The following is a 21,845-nucleotide window of genomic DNA, read 5'->3' as shown; positions in this document are numbered from 1 at the left end:
TTTACAGAAGCCCTTTGTTCAAGTTATTCTCTCTCATCTTCTCCTTTCAAGTAAGTCCTGGCTCACAACTGTGTTTCCTCTTGTTCCAAGGAGTGAGGAGGGATATGGCAAGATGCTGGAAGAGATGCTAGCTTCTGAAGCTTAGGGTGTTGCAGAGGTTTTGGCCTGTGAAAAGAACGTCGGCTTTGTACGCGTCTGGCTGCAGCAGATCTGTAATTTCCTTGTACATCAAGCAACATTTTCTTCTCTTGTGGCTCCTTCATATATGAGTCTTCCAGCCCTTCAAACATAAGCAGAGAATTCTCTTCTTGTGAATTCTCTGACTTATAGCTAACTTCAGAACAATAACCTGAGTTTACTCTCTCTTTGTTATTTATATCTGTACCTGCTTCCCAGAAAAGATCAGGTACATTTGGGTCACAAGAAGGTATATACTCAGAGACAGTAGAAAGAGATATATTCCCGCTGTTTTCCAATGAAGAATAGTTTTGTGTCCAAGGCATTTGAAGACAAGATGGGAAGAAGTGGAGGGGAGTCACTGAAACACTTTGGTTTTGGTTTAGTTGGTCATCTGAAGAGGAGTATTCTGTCATTTCAACATCATGGTCCATATCACCTAGAGAGCACAATTAAATAGAAACATTTGTAATACACACTTTCTATACTAGTATACTGGCTATTGGGCTGTGCTTCTGGCTATTTTTGTGAAATGAAAGTGAGTGGTATAAGATAGCTTTTTTAATGGGGAACGGTACCTTGTCCCAGTTTCTGTCTTGAACAACCCAAAGTGAGTTTATTAAACTTCTTATCCTTGCTGAGTATCAGGCAAAACTTAGCTCAGCGTTTGTGATGAACAACTGCCTGTTTCAGAGATTTAGGATATGGAGCCATCATCTGGTCATTAAGGTGTATCTTTATCTTGAGACATTCGGTCCTGATGCTCAGTAAGGAAATCTCAGCAACTTTTGAAAGAAATTGTGCTCTTTCAGTTAAGTAGCAGCGAGTATCATCAGGGAGCCAATTTCTTATTGGCCAGAGCCTATGATCACTTTTGTGTATACTTTAGACTATGTAGAGCAACTTCGCATTTCCACCCCTGGCTTCCAGTTTACATGTTTTTTAAAAACTTTTAAGTGAAATTTCAGTATTGTTCTCCTATTAGGAGAATTTTGTTAGGGAGATAATTCAGAGGACTGTTTCAGAGAGTAATCAAGGTCTAAGCTTATGAGCTGGGGAAATCTAATTTCCCAAAACACATCTTAAGAAACACAGTAGTCAAAACCCAGTGATTAGCAAAGATATCTGCACAAGAACTTATACATACCAGTTCCTAATAACAAAGTCAATTCTAAATAAGGCAAAAGAATGGAGGAAAAGAATAAAGGTTCACAAGAAGATGTTCAGCAAGTCATATACCTATATTTTATGACAGCGTTCTCAGTGGGAAAAAAGGTGAAGGGAATTTCAATGTGGATAAGTGTCAAAGAAGGTTTCCTATTGGAATGCTGCTCATTATTCAGGTTTTAAATCAGGCTATTGGAATTTAATTCACAGTTCTTTAATTAATCCAGTGTTCATTTAAAACATCATTTAAAAAATAATCAAATATCTATTAATAAGGAACCGAGTACTAGAACCAACCACAGACCTACAGGCCACTCCAGTAAAGGAAGCGATGTGCTTCCTGTAATTGCAATCGAACTAGCACATCTACAGGGACAGAAGCCAGAAGAGAAGAAAAATGAAAATTCCTTTTCTATTTCTTTTCAAAAGGTTATGAAGTTCTTCTCAAATCAAAATCATCAACATTGAATCTTCTCCTGAGGTCTTTGTCCGAATAAAGTTTCATCAACTAACTACAGAAGTACTTTCAACTTCCCACTTTCCTGTATTTGTTGATGCACAGAGGACATAAGATCATACATTCGTGATCATGGATTCCACAAAAGCGAATTCATGATGAAACGTGACTATTGCATTTCATTGCATAATCCCCACAGTGCCCTATGTTCTATTCAGTTATGATGCCTGAACTGTGACCTGACCCACCTCATTTACAGCACTGACTGCCTTGATTATAGAAGTGAAGGCTGCTTTTTATGGCATGGAAAATTTCCACAAAGCAAGAATTAAAGGGCAACTACGATATTCATTTAAACCCAGAGTCAATTTAATTTTAAGCCTCTAACACATTAGAAGCAACAAGTTATTTATTGAATCAGAAAGCTAAGTGTTTTTTCTGGTTTCAAAATAAGGTATGGATTAAGATAAACTTACAGTTTAAGGATAAAGTTCTAACCAAAACTGGAACTCTGCTTCTCCACAGACTAGCTGTTTTGTAATTATCTCTACCTGGGCAAGGGAACTCGGATGCACTGTAGTCCAGTGCAGAGCCACAGAGGTGATGGAGGGGGTGGAACATCTCCCTCACGATGAAAGGCTGAGGGAGCTGGGTCTCTTGAGCTTGGAGAAGAGGAGACTGAGGGGTGACCTCATCAAGGTTTATAAATACGTTAAGGGCGAGTGTCAGGAGGATGGAGCCGGGCTCTTCTCGGTGATGGCCAGTGACAGGACAAGGGGCAACGGGTGCAGGCTGGAGCACAGGAGGTTCCACATGAACATAAGGAAAAACTTTTTCCTTGTGAGGGTGACAGAGCCCTGGAACAGGCTGCCCAGAGAGGTGGTGGAATGTCCTTCTCTGGAGACATTCAAACCCCACCTGGACACGTTCCTGTGTGACTTACTCCAGGTGGTCCTGCTCTGGCAGGGGGCTGGACTAGATGATCTTTCCAGGTTCCTTCCAAGCCCTAACACTCTGTGATTCTGTGATTCATTTTTAAACCCTTTCTTATGTAATTTAATGATGACATCAGCAGTGTCACTGAGAACTATTATTGTAGCTGTGGGATCATTTTCCCTTCCTGGGCACTGGATAAATAACCTGGGCAAATGCTCAGAACTGCCTCAAGGCTTCTTAGCAATAGTGCCAAAACCCATACTCTAATCATGCTGAGAATGAGAGACAGCCCAGCGCGCTGCTGGTCTAGCCCTGCTGCTACTATTGTACAGACGAATGCAGTAGAATCCAATGCGTTAAATGACTCATCTGACCCCTTATGGGCAAACCATATCTGTTGGAATCAGCAATTGGTTGTCTTTCTGGGGCTTCAGACTACTTATCTGACATCTGCAGACAATAGTGACAGTGTTACTCGGAAAGACCAATCAGTGTTTAAGAGGGTTGAATCAGAATTACCTGGTTCCTGTTAGGAAATTCAGATACAAGTTTTATCATCTAGAACTGACTAACCAAGAAACCTGGAGCCTCTTGAAAATGGGTGCACAATATTCTGGTATTTGGAATACTATTTTCTTGGCAGTTAAATTATTCAAGCCAAAACAAAAAGCAGGACTCCAAATAATCGGACAGCTCTTCTGCAGAAGGAAAATAGAAAGATGTTTTGTTATTCAAGCTGGAGGAAAATAGAAGATATTTAGTTGTACAGAAAAATCAGGAAGGGAAGAGATGCTCTGGGAGAAGAAAAATCACAAAAGTCAGTTTACTTGTCAGTAGTCAGGGTTGATAGAAAGGCTGAGTGAAAATAAAGGTGATAATATCTTTTAAAATATTACATATGTGTTGATTCTGGAAGAAAAGATCTGGGTCGGTCCTCTGGGCCGTCTGCTAGCAGGAAGGAATCTATTGATTTATTGCTGAGTCGGAATGGAGTAAGTCGTCTGAAGTTGGTTGGAGAATATGGGATCTGCACTCGGGCCCTTTGTGATGGTACCACAGTATCTTCATTATATAACCATGGTGAGAACTTCATGTAGATGCTTTGATCATCATCGGCTGAAAACACTGGGTTATCAATTCCTAAGAAAAGTTCACGAGTGACAGATACAATTAATCAAAATAATTTCTTGTTAATACACCAAGATGCTTTATAAAAGGAGAATGGCTATAATGGAAAAATATAGGCCAATACACAGACCACTATACGCAGATAGGTTGCTCTTTCTGCTTTGGTTGTTGCTAGTCATTATCGATTTCTATTAAAGAGGAAAATTGGATATTATATCCGATACAAAGTTTGTTTGGGATATCTGGAGACAAAAAAATAAAATCAATAGAAGAAGAAATCTTCTACTGAAGAAAAAGTATTTTAAGCAAAATAAAGCACAATATAAAATAACTGCAGAAAATTCAAATCAAACTCATAAAAAAACCAAAAGATGGGGGGAAAAAATGCAAAAGCATAAACTGGACAACTCTGTAAAGGAATGAGATGTGTGTGGTGTGAGGGAGCTAAAGCAGGCCACAGAACAGTCAAAACTAATTTACAGGAGCCTTTTAATATAGATGTCAAGTTTGTAGTGTTTGAACAGAAAAAGAAATTTTAAAAACTAGTCTAGGTCTGCATCTTGCCATCCACTTATTTCTGGATTGATTTCTGGATTGATTTCTGGATGTCTTTATATGTTCTCAAACATAGAATTTGGCATGGAACAGTGAAAAGGCTGTATCATCACGTCTGCCAAAAGAGTACAGACACAAGTGTTTTTCTTCACTGTCTGGACCATGTTAGATACGAAGCATACAGTGGCATGCTGAAAATTCGAACACAGAAGTCCTGAAGAGAAATACTAAATTTTAAGACTTGTAAATCATATCATGTAATTTCTGTTAGATATAGTGATATACTTTCAATCTAATATTTTGGAGACTTTCAGGGCTAGAAATCAAGTCCAGTGAATGCTCCAGGAATGCTGCAAATCTGCCCTTTTCAGTGACTTCTATGAACGTGTAAGGATCTGAGGGAGCTGTGAATTTAAGAGGAGAAATCCTGCCTGAAAGAAAAAGTATGACATTTATCACGACAAAGTGCTTCAAATGCACGTAGAAAACAGTTCCAAGGGACTAGTATTGACTGGTCTTGTAAGGTAGGACAATTCTAAAATAACATGCTCTGTTGCCAGGAATAATTAGTGCTTTTAAGTCTGCTTTAGGCAGTCATGCTCACAACTTCTATCAGTAGCAAATTTGATGCTCTCCATACCTCCAGATGTCCAAAACTTCTTATCTGTTAACATTAATACTAAGCAAATATATTTTCTAATAGAACAAAAACAAAAACAAAAAAGCAGGCTAAATTAAGAGCGTTTCTAGTATTTTTTTAAGCATTTGAGATAAAAAAAATCTCCGTAGGTAATTGATGTTTTTACCAGTAGGAGCATCTGCGAAATTTTGCTTCGTCACATTAGCCAGGAAATCAACTCCTTTGCCTAGATGCAAAGTCTCGTAATCATTATTTTCTTCTGATTCAGAAAACTCCAAATCTGGAAAAAAAAGGAAAGTCCCATTTGATTAGAGATTTGTATCAGTTCTGACAGAAAATGCTATTTCATGCTGTTTGGATGCTGGCACAGTTATCAAAGATACATCTTTAACAAGGCACTAGAAAGTGCAAAATCTAATCAACAGCTGTAGCAATGAAATGCAAATGTGAACCTATATAGAGTTTGCAGCTTAGGTACCAATTAGCCCCGGAAACTCAGCACAGATCTCCGGCTTGCGTGACGATCTGGTGCTATGACAGACAGAGATTTCACGCTCTGGCTGAGCTTTCGGTGAACAGAATGGTCTGCTTTCCTGGGACTGAGACAAACCAACGTATGATATGGCACCACTGCTCCTGCTGTGTTTTGTGTCCTAAGTGCTCACACGTTGACAAATGTCACCCTGTTACAGTGACCAATCGCATTTTCATCAGCCGACAGAGGTCAGCATTAGTATCCTGACTGTCTTCAGACCTGGTGAGGTCATTGCCACTTCTACTGCAGTACAATCAGTTTTACAACAGCTGCTAAAACACTTGTTAAACTGTCTTCCAACGAAGCTTTTTCTTTTAACTAGAGGATGACCTCTATACACAGTGTTCTTTAACAAGACAGTATTGAATGACCCCCTTACAAGTATTCAGAAAGGTCTTCCCATGCAAAAAGGTTCTAGAATATTACACTTACTCAGCCAGCCTGTATTGCCCCTGTCAGTCAAAGAAAAATAATGCTCAGGAAACGATTCAGAGAACATACATAAAGAAAAATATCTTTGCTTGGAGCTATTGAGAAAAGATGAATCCCTCTATACTTTACTTAAATTCTCTTTGAGATCAAGGGGTTGCATGCATAAACAGAGGAAAGAACACAAATAAGAGTTAGTTCAGTGGCTTTTGAACCATGTTTTGATTTTTAGGTGACACATATTCGTTTATAACTACATAACAAACATAGTAGTGTCCATCATGTCTTGCCACGACTGACATCAATGCCAAAAGATGGCTCAAACATGAGATTAAAGAACTTTGGACTTTACATGCAAAACCAACTAGGGATGCTCCCAAGGCCAGTCAGGTTCAGATTACACTTTCAAGGCTGTTACATTTTCAAGGTGTGTTAGATTTGTGCATGAAGGGTGAATCAGTGCTGCAACTAGCCCTGAACTGTGTGTTCCTTTCGAAGCTACACTCTCCTGGAGTTCTGATGTGCTTGCTTAGTGTCAACTTGGATTCAGAACCTTCTGAACAAATGGACCTTAACTCAGATCAGAATGTGATCTCAGCTACTGAATTTCATATGGCATGGTGTCCTCGGCAGACACGTGATGAAAAAGAAAAATGGTAGCAAAAGTTGCTCTGTGCAGCTTATCCAAAAGGAAGCTGAAAGTTCATCTATGTTGTAGCCACTGCATTGTTTTGATTTCAAAATTTAAATGTGGTATTTTACAAATGTGAGTGAAAAGGCCAATTAAAATTTGGTTTGTCATCCAGCTGCCTAGGAGAAGAATTTATATGTCATCAAGACACTGCACTTAAGTATGGAGCAGACCCCCACTCCAAGTTCTGAATTATGAAGAGAAGTCCCTTTCTAAAACCAGCTTCACTGTTGCATATCGGGAAATTTTTCAGTGATGCTTTACTGACAACGTAGCTGGTAAAATGCAGTTAATGAAACTGGTCTAAGAGACTTTTTACCTTTTTCTTTCAAAGTAAAGTCCTGTACTGGATTTTCTGAAGGTATTTTTCCATTTGGTATTACGCTGCTGTTTCGCTGAAAGAAAACAAACAGAGTTACCAAAACCATCATCAGATAGCAAGGGCAGCGACATCCTTTGAAATCATGACTTCCGCAGCATAACCCTGAAATCTGTTGTAATCTTTGCTTGAGGCTCAAGATGGATGTCATTAGTGTCCCCCCTGCACTCGTACTCACTACAGGAAAAGAAAGGAACTTTAGGTCTGCGTATGCTGTATGTTCCCTCTTAGTTGCATGCAAATTTTGTGGAATGCCCTTTGCTATAGTGTTACCCTGCTACACCTACCCTGCAACATCTCCCCACAGTGCTGTAGCATGGCTCAAGGTCTGTTGTTTTTCAAGTGATCAGAAATCTCTCACCCAGAAGAAGGGTCCCAAAGCATAGAGAAAAGCAGCATGTAAGAAGATGCCCCTTGAGTTATCTCATAGTTTAATCTTTTCTTGCTTAAGGCCTCAAGTTCATGAAGTTCTATAGGACAGAGAAAGATGCAGGATGTAGGACTCTTCAGAGTCCTCCCTGACCTCCCCACCCCTTAGTCTGTATAAGAGGTGGCTACATCTGGGTCCCTGTGAAAGTATTTTACCCTTTTTTGGCCCCGGTCTCGCTTGTGGATTTTATTGAGCTTCTTGGAATGGTTTATTCCTAGTTTGGTACTCTTGAAAGATTCTAAGCGCTTCCTCATTGTCCTATGGAATATCTCCTTGTCTTGTTTGTCATCTTCACTGTGCATGATCTCATGTCGACTGTACAGGTGTTTGTGCTGTGGCCAGGAAGGGAAGACAATATTCATTTACTTAGAAATACAGCTGGAGCCCTGAATCAATGCATTCAATGAGTGTCAGGCAAATGTCAACAACTCCATACAAAAGAATGAACGAAAGACTAGTCTGAAGGCATTAATGAAACCCCTATTTTTCTTTCTCTTTCTTTGCCATGAAACAGGTATAAGTCCAGGAATTTTAAGTACATGGCTGCCATTCAAAGTAAGCCTCTACCTATAAGTGTCTGAATCACTTCAGTTGATACACTCCACTTAATCCTGCTTCAGAACCTATACTGGACCCAGTTCTGCATTCCACTGGCCCCAATGAAATCAAAGGCACTGGTTCTGTTAAAGAGGCATGCTCACAAATGAGGCAGAAGATAGACAAAGAGCCTATCTTCCTCAAGGGTGCAGATTTTGCAGATGGGTTTTTCCTTTTGAGTTTCACTCCCAATTTTTGGTTCCTAATGTCTCCTAGTTTTAGATGGGAAAACAGTCCCATGCTAGCCTTCTGCTCTCACCTCCTGCCGGGGTTTGTACAGGTACTGTTGCAGGGTGTGATGAGCAACTGTATCTTCTGTGTCCCGGATGCTTTTCCTCCTCTGCTCTAAAGCTTGCATGTCAAGGCAAACTGGTCCAGCTTTTTCTCTCCTGAAGAGGAATACAATATACAAACAGCAGTTTTAAAAATCAGTAATTGCTGAAGAGGGAGAAAAAACAGGAAAATGGGGAACGAGAAGGAGAAATGAAGTTTTTTAAAAAAAAGGGAAGGCCAAAATTGTGAAAATGAGTGAGTAAATACCTCATTGAAAAAATTCCCTCATGGGAAAAGATTACTGTTTTTTGTCTTTCAGGTGGGTGTAGCATTAATTTCTCAGTTTACATGACACACTGTCTGTTTGGTGAAAGAGTCATGAAAGAGTTAAGGAAGAAGGATTTTTTTTTATCTTGCCTCTCTCCCGACTTCTTCTGGAGCAGGCACAGAAATGACATCTATCCATGTCTATAGCAGTTAGTGAACAAAAGACACATGGAACAGCCCTAATGTGGATATCTGCTTCATCTTACCAGCCTTTACTGCAAAAATTTGTTTGTGTGTAAAATGCAGCAATACAACTGTATCTATACCCATTTTACATGGGAGAAAGGATTAACTGAAGTTCCAAAAAGTAGTAAAGGAAGCCCCTCTAATTTGCGTTTTTCAAAATTTATAACACTGTTTCCATGTTCTCACATAGAATATAAACCACCCCACCCTCAATCAGTCCACATTACTTACAGTAGATAAGAGACAGAGCTTTCCACAGTACTCGGGCGTGGGGTGCTGAAATCCACATTTACCATGTTGTCTGTACTTGGAGAACGTATAAATGCCAAGGAACCTCTACGTTCTCCCTGGCCACAGAAAGAAACAAGACATACCACAGCTGTAAAAATGCAGGGCAAAACATGTATCAGAAAATGCAGATAATTTGTGAGGCTGCTGTATGCAAATGACACAAGAAGCAGGGGAGGAATTGTATTTAGGTAACAAATATTTTTTGGTTTTAAGGTTTCTTTATATTGAGCGACACTATTCCAATGAACAAAGCTAGGAGAAAAACTACTGCAGTCTTGTAAATTGATTTTGAGGAGGTGAGTGATTTCTTAGGCCTCAATCTGTTTGCAAACTGTATTCTTGCACTTTTGCAGACTAACTCTTTTCTCTTCACAGACGCTTTAGCAATGGACCTTTTACTTTGTACCACATTGCAAACCAAGTACGTAGGGATATCTATGAGGATTTGTGTGACAGAACACATCACCACACTAACAGCAGTGTTCTCAAAGACACAGCCGTTTTCTGTTCTCCACCAAACTAGAAGCAGCAGATGTTAGAAGTCTAGCAAATGGCGGTAGAAGTGTACAAGGCTATTTGAAAGACATTTATGGCATGAAGACATGAGATACTGAAGAGAGGAGATTTGCTTTCAGTTCTAAAACTAGTGCAACAGAAATTAATTGCTGGAAAAGGTGAGATTTATTCTTCACTGTTTTCCCTGATGCTTGTGTAATCTCTTGTTTAGATGAAAGCTGTTGAGTGACATCATGGTTACACAGGCTAAACCCATCTATGGTTTTGAATCACAGCACAGAGGAATCACATAGCAGGGATCTACATTTTAAACTGTAATAAAGAACACACCAAGAAAAACCATCTCCCTTGCAGAATATTGAAAGATATTTTTTTCTACATTTCTCCGACTTTAACTGTATTGTGTCCTCTTTACATTTTTACTTATGAATATAGAACAGATCAAACAGATTGTGAATTTGAAAAAAAACATTATGAAAATAGAACAGATCAAACAAATGTTTCCTTTTACTGTGGTAGCCCACATACATGTTACAGTAGTATATGTTGGATCAGATCAGTAGCATTAAGAAGTACACTCCGGCCTCTGTAGGCAGAAAACTTAAGAGAAAAACCCAGTAAATTCTGGGTCAGCATCACGCCATCCATTTTCTTAAGTGTATCTGACTTTCTTTTCAAGTTTGATGTTTCACACATACAGCATACCATATCATCAGTGGAGGAATTTTAGGCAGAAGAAGTTATGAACTGTAAGTATTTTAAGTGACTACTATTCACTTGCTCTGGATTATTTTCATTTTGCCTGGCTTAGGCTCTCCCCTCTCAAGTGTAAGGAATTTATTTAGGTTCAGAGTGAACTCTCTCAAGCTTTTGTTTACTGTACAGATGCAGCATAACAGCAGAGCTGAAAAAAAGAAAAGATTACAAAATAGTTTTTGAACTCCTCAGTTTCTTGCAAGTGAGAAGAGAGTGAGTAGCTGGGAGAGGCAGATCTTTACTCCTCCTGGAAGAAATGGCTTCAGTTTCAGACTTTAGGATTCACAACTCATGACTAATCAGACATATCAATATAACTAATTTCCACTGGAAGGAACCATGTTGCAAATCTTTTGTAGAACCTGGAGAACTTTTAATTTCTTTATCTATTATTATTGGATCAGTAGACATTTGCCAATAGAATTTGTCTGCAAGACACAATATACACAAATAGTATTTGGACCAAGGTAGCAAAAGCCATTCTCCTTGTGTTATGAACTGTACTAAGGTATAATGAAAAAAATAACTCTCCTAAAAAAAAAAAAATAATCTAACTTAATCTGACATTACTATATGGGATTCAAGACATCATTGGGTAAAGATTCTGGGGTTAAATCTGCATAACTTAGTGATCTGTAGAACCCTTTGCATCTGTTAGAGAGAATGAATCTGCTGAACAGATTTGGCAGTGAATCTGAACATGAGGCTCATGCTCATCAACATCAAAGTCAAAGTCATTATCTGACTTTCTTCCTCTGAGGTGTGACCCAGATGAGAAAGAAAATTAGTTCTTGAGCTCAAATGGTCTGGATACTGAATGGGTAATTTACAAAATCTTAAAAGTAAGTATTTGCTTCTCTTGTGAACCACTCCTCATTTTTCACACTAACATAATTTCTCTCTTTCTTCTTATTTTCTGAGTTTGAACTTTGAAATTCAGTGTTTGACAGGAAGAAGTCTGCCTCACTGTAGCTCATTTTCAATAAAAGAGATTAGTAGTAGTGGTGGTATCAGTAATCGTGTTTATTTTAATCAAAGAAATTAACCGGTATGTTACCTAGCTGTGAAAACAGTTGACCTGGATATTACAGGCATAGATAATCACTTCAAAGATGACTGTTTAAAATATTCCATTTAAAACTGTCCACTACGCTATATGAATACTGCACGTTTGTGGTGATTTGAACTAAGGTAGCCAGTTTCATACTGAAGAAGATCAGGAATTCTTACACAATGGGCCAACACTTCTCCAGTCTGGGAATGGTACTCCTGCAGAAGGCCAGTGACTTTCTGCCATTCTGTAACTTTAAAAATTTCTCCTGTTGCAAGTCTTAAATTTCTCTAATTTACGATTCTGTGATTGCATTTGATATCTGTAGCAAATCACTTTAATCCTAATTTTTGAACACTGGGTGTTATGGTTCCATTGAATTAAAGTTACCAATCCCAATTTTTTTGTATTACTGTGATCTGGCAGAATGAAATTACAGCAGTCCACTACTTTGGTCATATATCCACACCATTTGGAAGTGAGCTTCTTTAAATCAGATTTGTCATCACATCACTCTGTTTTGCAGGAGCAAGACTCTGTTGACACATTTAGAAAGACAGTAGTTTGCCTGATCCCTTTGGAATTACAGTATTTTTTCATGCAATGAATATAGAAACAAAGTTGTTCAGTAAAATGCAACAGAAAAGTACACTGATGTAGGTACAATATACGCAGTTGGGGATCAGGCATTATACCGAGAACTACAGCCACTCAAACAGGTGACAGTGAGACTCAAAACACATTTAGAAAAAAAGCAGAGCAGAAATGAAAATAGTTTTCTTTTAGACATCTCCTGCAATACATCAACTTTAGGTTATATTATAAATTAAAAAACCAACCAAACAAAACCAACCAAAAAAACAAACGATGCTATAATATGTCAACAAGTGTTGATAAGTACCTCAGCCACATAGCTAATTGCATCCTTCAAGTTGAGTTCATGGAAAACATTAAGGATCTGGTCTCTTGATTTTTGAGCAGACCTTCTCATCAGTACTTTACTGAGGAATTTCCTATCAAAATTGGTCCACCTGATAATTTAAACAAACTGTGTTAATGGCAACAAGCAATTTTAGTTTCACGGCATATTTAGTTTAGCATAAATGACATTTTTTTGAGCCAAGCCCATTTTAAAAAATGGTGAAGATAGCAATGTGAGGGATTCGGGTTTCGAAGCTTTTCAATTAGCATTTAAAGAAAGGTAAGGAAAAGCCTGCTACGGAGTTACGCACCTGTTGCAAAGCATTTAATAAGTTCACTTACCAAACACTACTACAACAAGAAGAGTGCTATCATTACAGGACTCAATTTCAGAGTCACTAGGACATTTTATATTCTGGGAGATCACATTACCTTATTTTCACACTTCTGATTATGCAGTTATATTTAATAGCTTCATTCTAAAAGTTTAATTTCCTTTCCTCCTTTGGAATGGAATCTGCTTTTCCCCAGCTGTATTATAGGACAGCCAGCCTAGAAAATCAGTTCACAACAAGAGTGCCCTTCCAAAAGCACTTGCAGAGGTCTTTATTCATGCAATCAATGTACTCTGGGGGATAGAAGTGATGTGTGTGTGTTCCGTGATCTACACTTCCCAGCTTGTCTGATAATAGGGTCTCTGCCATGTCATATTTAGGCTCCAGAAGATAAAGGCTGCTTTAGTTTCACCTACCTTCCTCAAGATTTTCTCTAAAGGGCATGAGGCAACTTTGGAGACTACTACTCAAAGCGATTCTATCCACCTTGCCCAATGGCTATTTTGAGTTTACAATTTTTTATTGTAGAATAAAAGAATAAAATCTTTTTGTTGTTAAACATTATTCACAGAATTGATAACTATTCCTTTTCTCTAGCCAGATCATCTGACAAGCCGTGTCTAAATCAGGCTGCCATACCTGAGCACATTAGTGAGGATACTAGGGGCTGCCAATTGTTGAGGAAGCAGCACTTTTAAATTCATACAGTCCAAAAGAAGCAGAATTTAAGTGGTCTTATTCAAAATACGTTAGTCATCAAACCATGCACTCAACCATGAATCTACATTAAGCTACTCCTTCTCTTGTTACTCAGGGAGATTACTTTCTGCCATCTAAGAAGTCCAACTGTACTCTGCCGCTTTAAAGATATTTAGCTCCATCTTCAAGACAGTATTTAAAAACTGGGGATGTGTTCCCTGGTATTATAGCCTGCTGAAATTCCTTCCCAAAAAGTAAACTAAAAGTTTAGACCAAAAGAAAGAGGATGTTCTATTCGGGATGCCTCATGAAAATTCTTCACTGCATCAACGAACAACGAGCTAGAGGAAAGAGACTGTCCCTATAACTGGGTACAGACACGTGCACAGTTCTGCTTAAGCTCAGATACAACCTAGTTCCAGCCTAGATGTTGTGTAAGGCTAACCCTGAGCTCATATACTCAGCTTGGCAGCAGGGGTTAGGGGAGTGCTCTCCAGGAAGCTAACATCACAAATGGCTTCTGGAGTGGAACTGACGTTGAGTCAGCATGACATTAGCAGCTCAGAACTGTGACTGTCTGCACTTATGAAGTGACGTAACTCCAGGGAGAGAACTGCCTAACCTTAAATAACATCTTAAAGATGTCCAGAGTTAATGTCCTTTTTTTCACATCCATCTAGATTATGGAATTCTGCCCATCACAATGGTAACTCTTTACATGTACTTTAAAGAAAATGGCGTCTGTAGCTTTCAGCTAATCAGCTGATTTTGCTTCTCTCAAGATGAATCAACTATAAACAGAGGGGGATGGAAATGATGCATAATTTTCACTACTGGTTTCAAACTAATAGGCTTAAACTATCCGAGTAATTTCAAAGCACCCTCTGCCATCACTTTGGGATGTTGATCACATCCTTTGTAGAAACAGGATAAACAAATAGCACAGTCATAGTTGATTTTTTTTAATGTCTCCACACACACACTCATGTGTGAGTATTACAGAGAAGGACCAACATTAACATTTTAGGTTAAATCTTGTGCAAATGGCCAGTTCTCAAATCTTGAGAGAAACTGAACCCTGGATGTGAACTGAGGTGTTTGCAAAGGCCTAATCCGAACTGTGGAAGAAAAAGAAAAGATTCCAGTTGTAGGAGACAAAAATAAACTATTTTCACATTTGCTATATATCCAGTATTTTCAGTATATGACCTTTTAAACCACATTTGACATCCTTGCTGTCCCTAAACTCACAGGCTTAATAAGTCATAATTTACAGACAAGATTTCCTAGCAGCATTTCAACATTCCAAGTCAGTTACTACTCACTTGTCTCTCAGATAATTGTGTCCTATTTGTCCAGAAATGTCTTCTATAGCAGAAAGAATGTGATCAAAGGCCTAGGAAAGTGAAAGTAGAATTAGTATCTTTATAGAAATAAAAGGCATAATTCAAAAATAGCTCAGTTTATGTCAGGTTAGACCAGATGACTACGCAGAATATTTTTATTGCTGCTAAGCAGATTTTTTTTTCCCCATTTACAGAAATAATGACTATATTCTTTTCTTCAACAGGCCTGAGCTTTCTAACCAGTTCTTTACAAATTCACTAACTATTCTTGAATTGCAAGGGTCTCAGCAAAGAGTACTTCAGCTCTCATTTTAACATTCAATTTTAAGACTCTTTATTGACTTTTTACCATCTCCATGTCTGCCCTATGGCATACATCAGCCACTATGAGTATCAGTGTTTAAATCAGTTGAAAAATTTCCCTAGTGTTTCTTTTTAGATGTTTCTAGAATCCATACTTCCCTCAAAGTAAAAGTAGGCAGCATTCTTTTGATATCTAGGGCAAAATCCCATACTGGGTATATTAGATGGCTGATAGAAATTCCGAGGGTTATAACTCCTGATTTGCTGCAGGCAGAATTTGGTATTTTTCTGTATATCGTTGTTAACATTTCACCCTGAACATGGGACTGTTCAGTGCAGAATATACAGCACGTGAGGTTTAGAACAACATGGGTGATACGGATTATTCCTGAATACAGTATTAACTACTGCCTCAGGAGACATCTGACATAGAAGTGGAGAAAATGATATTATGATTAAGTTGTCTCCCTCTTATCCTCTCTGTAGGAAGACAGTGCTCTCTCTCTCTGAATGTTGCGATTTATACAGTCCTAGGAGCACCGTGCCTCCTGAGATCACATCTGCTAGAACATTCTAGGAAGTGGTGAATCAGTACGTACAACATTAGAAAGTGTCAGATTAACATTACTGCTCTATTGACTTGTAAGGGTACAGAGCATATTTCTGTATTCCTTCATGTGGAGGAAGAATCCTGATTTTCAAATAGTAAAATATTTGAGCAGAAATGGAAATTCGGATTGCTGGGTAACAAAAGCATACTGTATTTATTCAGTAGACTGTAAAAGAATTCCTCAGAAACAAATCCTGTCTGTCTCTAAGTTACTCATTCACTTCAGGTAACCTCCAACAGATAAGATTAGAAGCTCATAGAAGAATGTGTTAAAATACTCAATGCAGGATAGAAGTGTAAATCTGAAAAGTTTATGGATTAAAGAAGGCCATGAAAGGTGTCTTATAGTCTTCTGTCCTTTAACCTATATTTGTACTGAAAATTTATGTTTTCTTTTACTGAATAAAAACTTTATAATGTGTGAAAGTGAGTTGGAAAATATCATATTTCAAAATCTTTTAAAATGTTGAAGACATGCAGGTACACTGAACTAAAACTACTACCATTAATCTGGAATTTCAGTATATAATTAACATCTGCACTGAGCAGCAGACTCCCTTTCTATGTAGCTATCTTTCTATGCAAGCTAAAAAGCCTGCTTTTGTATCTTTTCCACAAATAAAAAATATTTAAGAAGGAAAAATAAACTTACTTCCACATGCTTTGCCCTAGCGATCTTCAATCAAACCTCCTCTTTTAGATGCAGACAAAGAAGTGTATTCCAGCTGTGCTGTTTCCACAGTAGTCAGCTCCACTGAGTTCTCAAGTGAAAGACTCGAACCCTCAGTTGAGTATCCCCTCACAGGACTCAACCCAAAGACAAATTACAGCCTACAGATAACTTCTGAAACATTTGAAGGATTTTGCACTTGAAATTTGATTCTCTCCTCCCTTCCAAAAAAAAAAATTCCTCTAATATTTTTTTTCTCTTACGGTACTCTGTGAAAATCCAAAAGATAGCACAGTTTTGTTTAAAAATATCTTACTCTGCCATGAAGTTTCTCATTCAGTTTGGGCTCTCTGTGTTCAGTTTTCTTCACTTTCAGCCACTGTACCAAAGGCTTGATAGTCAGTCCCTAAGAATTGAAACATGATAAATACTTAGGAATTATTGTAGACTTTCCTCTATCTGGTCATTGTTAAAGAGAAACAGCGCATTTTTTATATGTCATATAGTGGTTCTCATACTTCAGTTGATCTCTGTCCCCTTTAGAAGACAAAATAATTCAGTACCCTCAGTTCCTGCTACAAAGTTTTGAAAAGACACCAACCAGTGGAAAAATACATCTTCTATAAGAAAAATATGGTGGCAGAAGAGTTAAAGTGTTTCCTATACCATTGAATGTGGCATTTTCTGCACGTATCAGGAGTTTGTGACCACAATTAAACTTTCTATAATAAATTTGAGAAAAAATTCCAAGCAAGTATATACTGACATATCTCCATTTAAGTTAAGGTGGAGGTTTTTTTCATCCAGAAAGTGCTGTTTTGTTTGGGTACTAAATACTTTCTTGCCCCACTGCTTACTGTTATATTTTAAAACAAGGACTTAGGCTCAGGCAGATTAGCTTAACGACTGGTTTTGCCCATAAAAAGGACTGTTCCCTATAGTTATTCACATGAGGTGAAGGATGTTTAATCAGATATTAACTTGAGCACTATTAATACCAAGCAGTTAAGACTGAACATTTTTTAGCACAGAAGAAATTGTGTTTTGTCCCTTGTGGTGCCATATGAAAACATAAAATAGGATCTTTGTTACTAAAATTACCAATTCAATTATGGTTTCAGTTCAGTGAAACAATATGCAACCTCCAGCTGAGAACTGCTTTAAGCATTCGATACTTTTGGGGGACTCCTTGTCCTTGTAAGAAGCATGCTTAAGAAGCTGAATTACCTGAAAAATAACAGTAAAAAACACAACGATGATAGTTGTGCTGACAAACAGGTTTTTCTCTCTCACTTTGTTCACATCCAGAAGTACAACCAGAGCAAAAGCAACGGCTCCACGTAGTCCACCGTACGACATCACCACCTGGTCTATTATCTCCAATTGGACCATTCTGTAGTGGTTAAGAATCCATGTCTGTAAAACCACACCTATAAAAAACAAATGCCAGCATGTCTAGAAATACCCTTGTGAAATGTCAATATCCTAAACGTGTGCAACAGAAACAGGACCATCAGTCCGCTTTCATAACAAATTCTCTATGCCATCTTCTTCTGCCCCTGTGTTGCTATGCTGCCAAGGATGGCAGGCCCACTCAGTACCTTCTCCTTTGTTTAGCCAAAGGAATCAGACGAAGTTTCCTCTGTAAGCCTCTAGCTCTTTTGAGAGCGCTGCCCTCTGGCATTGGCACTGCAGGTGAAATTCTGCTACGTGCTGACCTTTGAAATTCACAACTGAGAAAGAATGAAATTTCTAGCACCATAGTCTGTGATAGGCACAGGATCTTTTAACAGAAAGAGGAACGGATTGATTTAGGGAGTGATTGTGGTACTCTACAAATCACTAAAAATGACATGTATGTCCCTGTCTTATGGAGGGTTGTGTAGCTATGCAAACGCTGTCTTCAGGCCTACAGGTGAGATTCTGCCTGCTATAGGAGACCTAAAGCTCTAGAAATCATAAAGCCTCCCAGAGCTCCCACCATGTAGAAGGAAAAGAGCTCCACCACTCCTGAGAGGGGCTCAGCATGTGTGTCCCATTGCAGCAGGCCAGAACTGTTAATCTGTGTAAAAGAGATCATTTCTCTTTTTAAAGAACTTTGAACTTATGCGAAGGGAAGAGTGTCTTGTGTGTATCAGTGTAAGCAAGTCCTCTGGTGGAGAGAGCCCTGAAAATTAATTCATGCCATCAATCTGACTCCTCCAAGGGTGTGACAGCTGCAATTATGTAAGGCCCAATATCATCAGGTCTTCAGTAATTTATCAATGCCTAAACTCAGTTACTTTAATGGATGCATATTGTTATCGCTGAGTATTGACTATTTAATTATTGATCACACTTATTACAGGATTGTTAGCCACTCATTCCAGGAATACAACAAATGACAAAGCCAAGAAACTGAAAACTTGTTTAAACACCTCAGGCACATCAGTGGTTACTGAGAGGTGACTAAATGAACAGGCTAATTAGCTAGGGGGAGATGGGGCTAGGCCCTTCGTTCAGCCGAGGAATCTCTAGACAGAACAAGAATACAGAGTCTAGGAAAACTGCTAGCTGGATAGATGCATTACCTTTTACTTTAATTTAATTCAAGACAAACAGGTAAATAAACCCATTTAATTTATTCCCAGCTCTAAGTACATACACCAAATCACCATATGTGTTACTCTCTAGAATTACGTCACTCTGTGTCTTTTGGTTTTAGCCCCCTTGCTATTTCACAGAACAGTGAATAAATAGTAGAACTACATAGTTGGGCAAATTGTCATTGGTATTTTGAAATGTTTGCAAACTTATATAAGCCCAGTAAATTGACAGTGGGTAATCCCTAGCTTCCACAGTCTTATTTACTCAGTTTTTCACCAGTCCCTGAGAATTATTTCTTAAGCCAGAGAACCTGCAGTGTAATTCTGTATGGTCTTACATCACTGAGTGCCTCAAATCTGAAGTCAACCATAAAATTAGTTTAAGACAATCTCTTTATTACCAAATTGAAAGAACTCAAGGAAAGAGATGGCTGACAGGTCTCACAACTTTTGTTAGGCTACAAGTTAAAGAACAAAGTCCATTTCACTGGGAGATTTTGCCAATACCACGTGATGGGCCAACAAAGGTTAGCCACCGGGTGATTCATGTTAGCCGCTGGGCTAGTCATATCCTCACAGGTCACCAGAAGCGAAATCCTACTACATTTTCAGCATGTGATGAAGCTTACCAGAGAGATCTACCCTCCTAACCTGAAACCAACCATAAATTCAACTAAAATAAATGGAATATTTTAAAAGGAACAAGTCTAGAACTCAAAGTGCTTTTTTTTTTCTTCTTTTTTTTCTCTTTTTTCTTTTTTTTCTTTTTTCTTTTTTTTTGAAACAATATGTGATTGCATCAACAATACAATGCAAGGACAAGGAGAAGATCATCCCCTTACCAATAACTCTATATACTGAGATGAAGACCAGAGTCAACAGAATAAAAGCTGTATTCCAAGTCCAGATATCTGGATTTACAGCTGAAATTCCCAGGAACATGAAGATAATAGTTTCTGCTCCACTGGCCATCATTTTCATGGTATATCTGACAGTTGTAGAAGATTGTTCAGATATGTTAGCCTTGACATATTTCTGACAGCAGATACCACAAAAAGTTATCCTAGGAAAAAAAAAAGAAGCAATTATTCAGAATTTTTTTATTGTAACATTTAATATTATTTCCATCTGTCTGCCACATAGTGATAAAAACCCACCATTAATTCCTATGATAAAAAACACTCAGGAGCCATTGTGGCATCTAATCTAGGTCAAAAGAATATTTCAAACATTCATCCTGAGATGTCCCCAAGAGGTCTGAAGACAGCATTTCATTAGATCATAACAGACCTTAATTCTCTTCAGATTACCGCACTGCTTTACATGCAAAATTTTAAATCTCGATTACATTAGATATAATCTTTAACTAATGGTCTCTTTGCAGTAAGATTTTCAGATCTTGAATATACTTACTGTACCATCTACAAACATGACAAGCAAAACTGAGAAGAAAGGTATGCCAGGAATCAACGGACACTAAAAGCAGAAAGGCCACAGAGGAACTCAAGCCAAAACAGGCACGATATAGCCAAACCTTGACAGGCCATTCAAGACAGTGAGAGCAGCAATTAATGGACATTCACATAATGCCTTAGAAAAATATTGGTTTAGTTACAAAGTATAGGGGATGATGCCAATAAAAATGGACAGTTGTTAGTTATTGAAATATTATTAATCACAAAGAGGGAAGAGTCAAGTCCGTATTTTGCAAAGGAAGTTCTCACGTTGCACAGTAGGTGCTGTAAAATTTGTATTCCTTTTCAAGGCTGAATGACAGTATTTGCAAACTATAATCTACTGCAGTGTGAAGATACTAATATTCAGCATAAGCTTCATGAGTGTCATATTCTATAGCCTACCTATATAATTTAGGTCTTTCTTTTTAATGCTTTTAAAACCCATATTCCCTTCTCAGTAATAAGGAGAGACTTACGCAAGGATAGCAGAAAGAGAAAGCATCTCTGCTGTGAGGTAGGACAGGTAGGAAATGATAAACACAAATCCAGGTTCAATGATTCTCACATGCTTGGTGAAACGACTGACCAATGACAGCAGGAAGGCAAAGAAAATGCCAACCAGTGTCCCACCCAGGCTCACCACAAAGAACGACACTGAAAGACAAAACCAAACACAGGTTAAACAGCAGAAATCTAATGGTTTGAACTAGTTCTCTTCTACTGTATGGCCAACAAATCAGAGGAGATTTTGGAGGACCTGTCAAAAATTATTTCTAAAATGTGACAACACGAATTGCTTTTGAGCATTTGGTATGTGAACACCAAGTCCTGTACAAAAAACAAGGTTACTTTCTGTTAAGCCTCACCATTTTAGGCTTACTCAAAACCCACCACGTTTCTTTGAACAATTTTTCCCACATTCTGTAAACAAATGCTTTTCCAAAAGCCTGTTACAGAATATGCCAAAGTCACTGTTAAAACACTGATTCATAAGATAATGTAGTATCATGTAATGCCTGGAATAGGAAGCAGTGACTCAATTTTTAGGTAAATAACATTTCTTGATAGTCACTGGCGAAAGTTACTTGGTGGCAGTCAGTTTTAAGAAGTGAGAATGCCCACATGTAATCCCAGCTTTCCTGGAACGTAGGGAGAACATAGGCTGAAACTAAGGACATGTTATAAAATACAAAGAAAATACGTATATTGTCAAGTCTGGTGGTCTTAACAACTGAACTACACATCTGTTGAGTCTCCTCAGAAGAAAACAAATCTGATTAAGTTTCCTAAATATTCAGGAATATTCACGAATTTATTTTCTTAAGACATTTGTCTGTGCCACAGGAGTGTGGGAATACGAGTGGCAAGGGAAGGGGCTGAAAAATAAGAGTTACTGAT

General features: G+C 38.2%; 1 protein-coding gene across 1 annotated transcript in view; it reads right to left on the bottom strand.

Annotated features, from left to right (window-relative positions):
* Window positions 1-3,629: 3,629 nt before the first annotated feature.
* The window catches only part of SLC9A3 (solute carrier family 9 member A3), a 115,876-nt gene continuing 97,660 nt past the window's right edge, over window positions 3,630-21,845 (bottom strand). Inside the window, exons 7-18 of the mRNA XM_086472482.1 lie at window positions 20,924-21,101; window positions 19,833-20,053; window positions 17,633-17,835; window positions 16,722-16,811; window positions 14,802-14,872; window positions 12,423-12,552; window positions 9,139-9,254; window positions 8,381-8,510; window positions 7,680-7,856; window positions 7,035-7,110; window positions 5,227-5,340; window positions 3,630-3,877 (exon numbers count right to left, since the gene is read on the bottom strand). Coding sequence (XP_086328608.1) covers window positions 3,630-3,877; window positions 5,227-5,340; window positions 7,035-7,110; window positions 7,680-7,856; window positions 8,381-8,510; window positions 9,139-9,254; window positions 12,423-12,552; window positions 14,802-14,872; window positions 16,722-16,811; window positions 17,633-17,835; window positions 19,833-20,053; window positions 20,924-21,101 — 1,754 coding nt within the window. The remainder of the gene's footprint in view (window positions 3,878-5,226; window positions 5,341-7,034; window positions 7,111-7,679; window positions 7,857-8,380; window positions 8,511-9,138; window positions 9,255-12,422; window positions 12,553-14,801; window positions 14,873-16,721; window positions 16,812-17,632; window positions 17,836-19,832; window positions 20,054-20,923; window positions 21,102-21,845) is intronic.

This window comes from Leptosomus discolor, chromosome 13 (assembly GCF_034619465.1).
Source record: "Leptosomus discolor isolate bLepDis1 chromosome 13, bLepDis1.hap2, whole genome shotgun sequence".
Lineage (NCBI taxonomy): Eukaryota > Metazoa > Chordata > Aves > Leptosomiformes > Leptosomidae > Leptosomus > Leptosomus discolor.
Note: the sequence above shows the minus strand (reverse complement) of the source record. Positions and strands in the feature narration are given on the sequence as shown.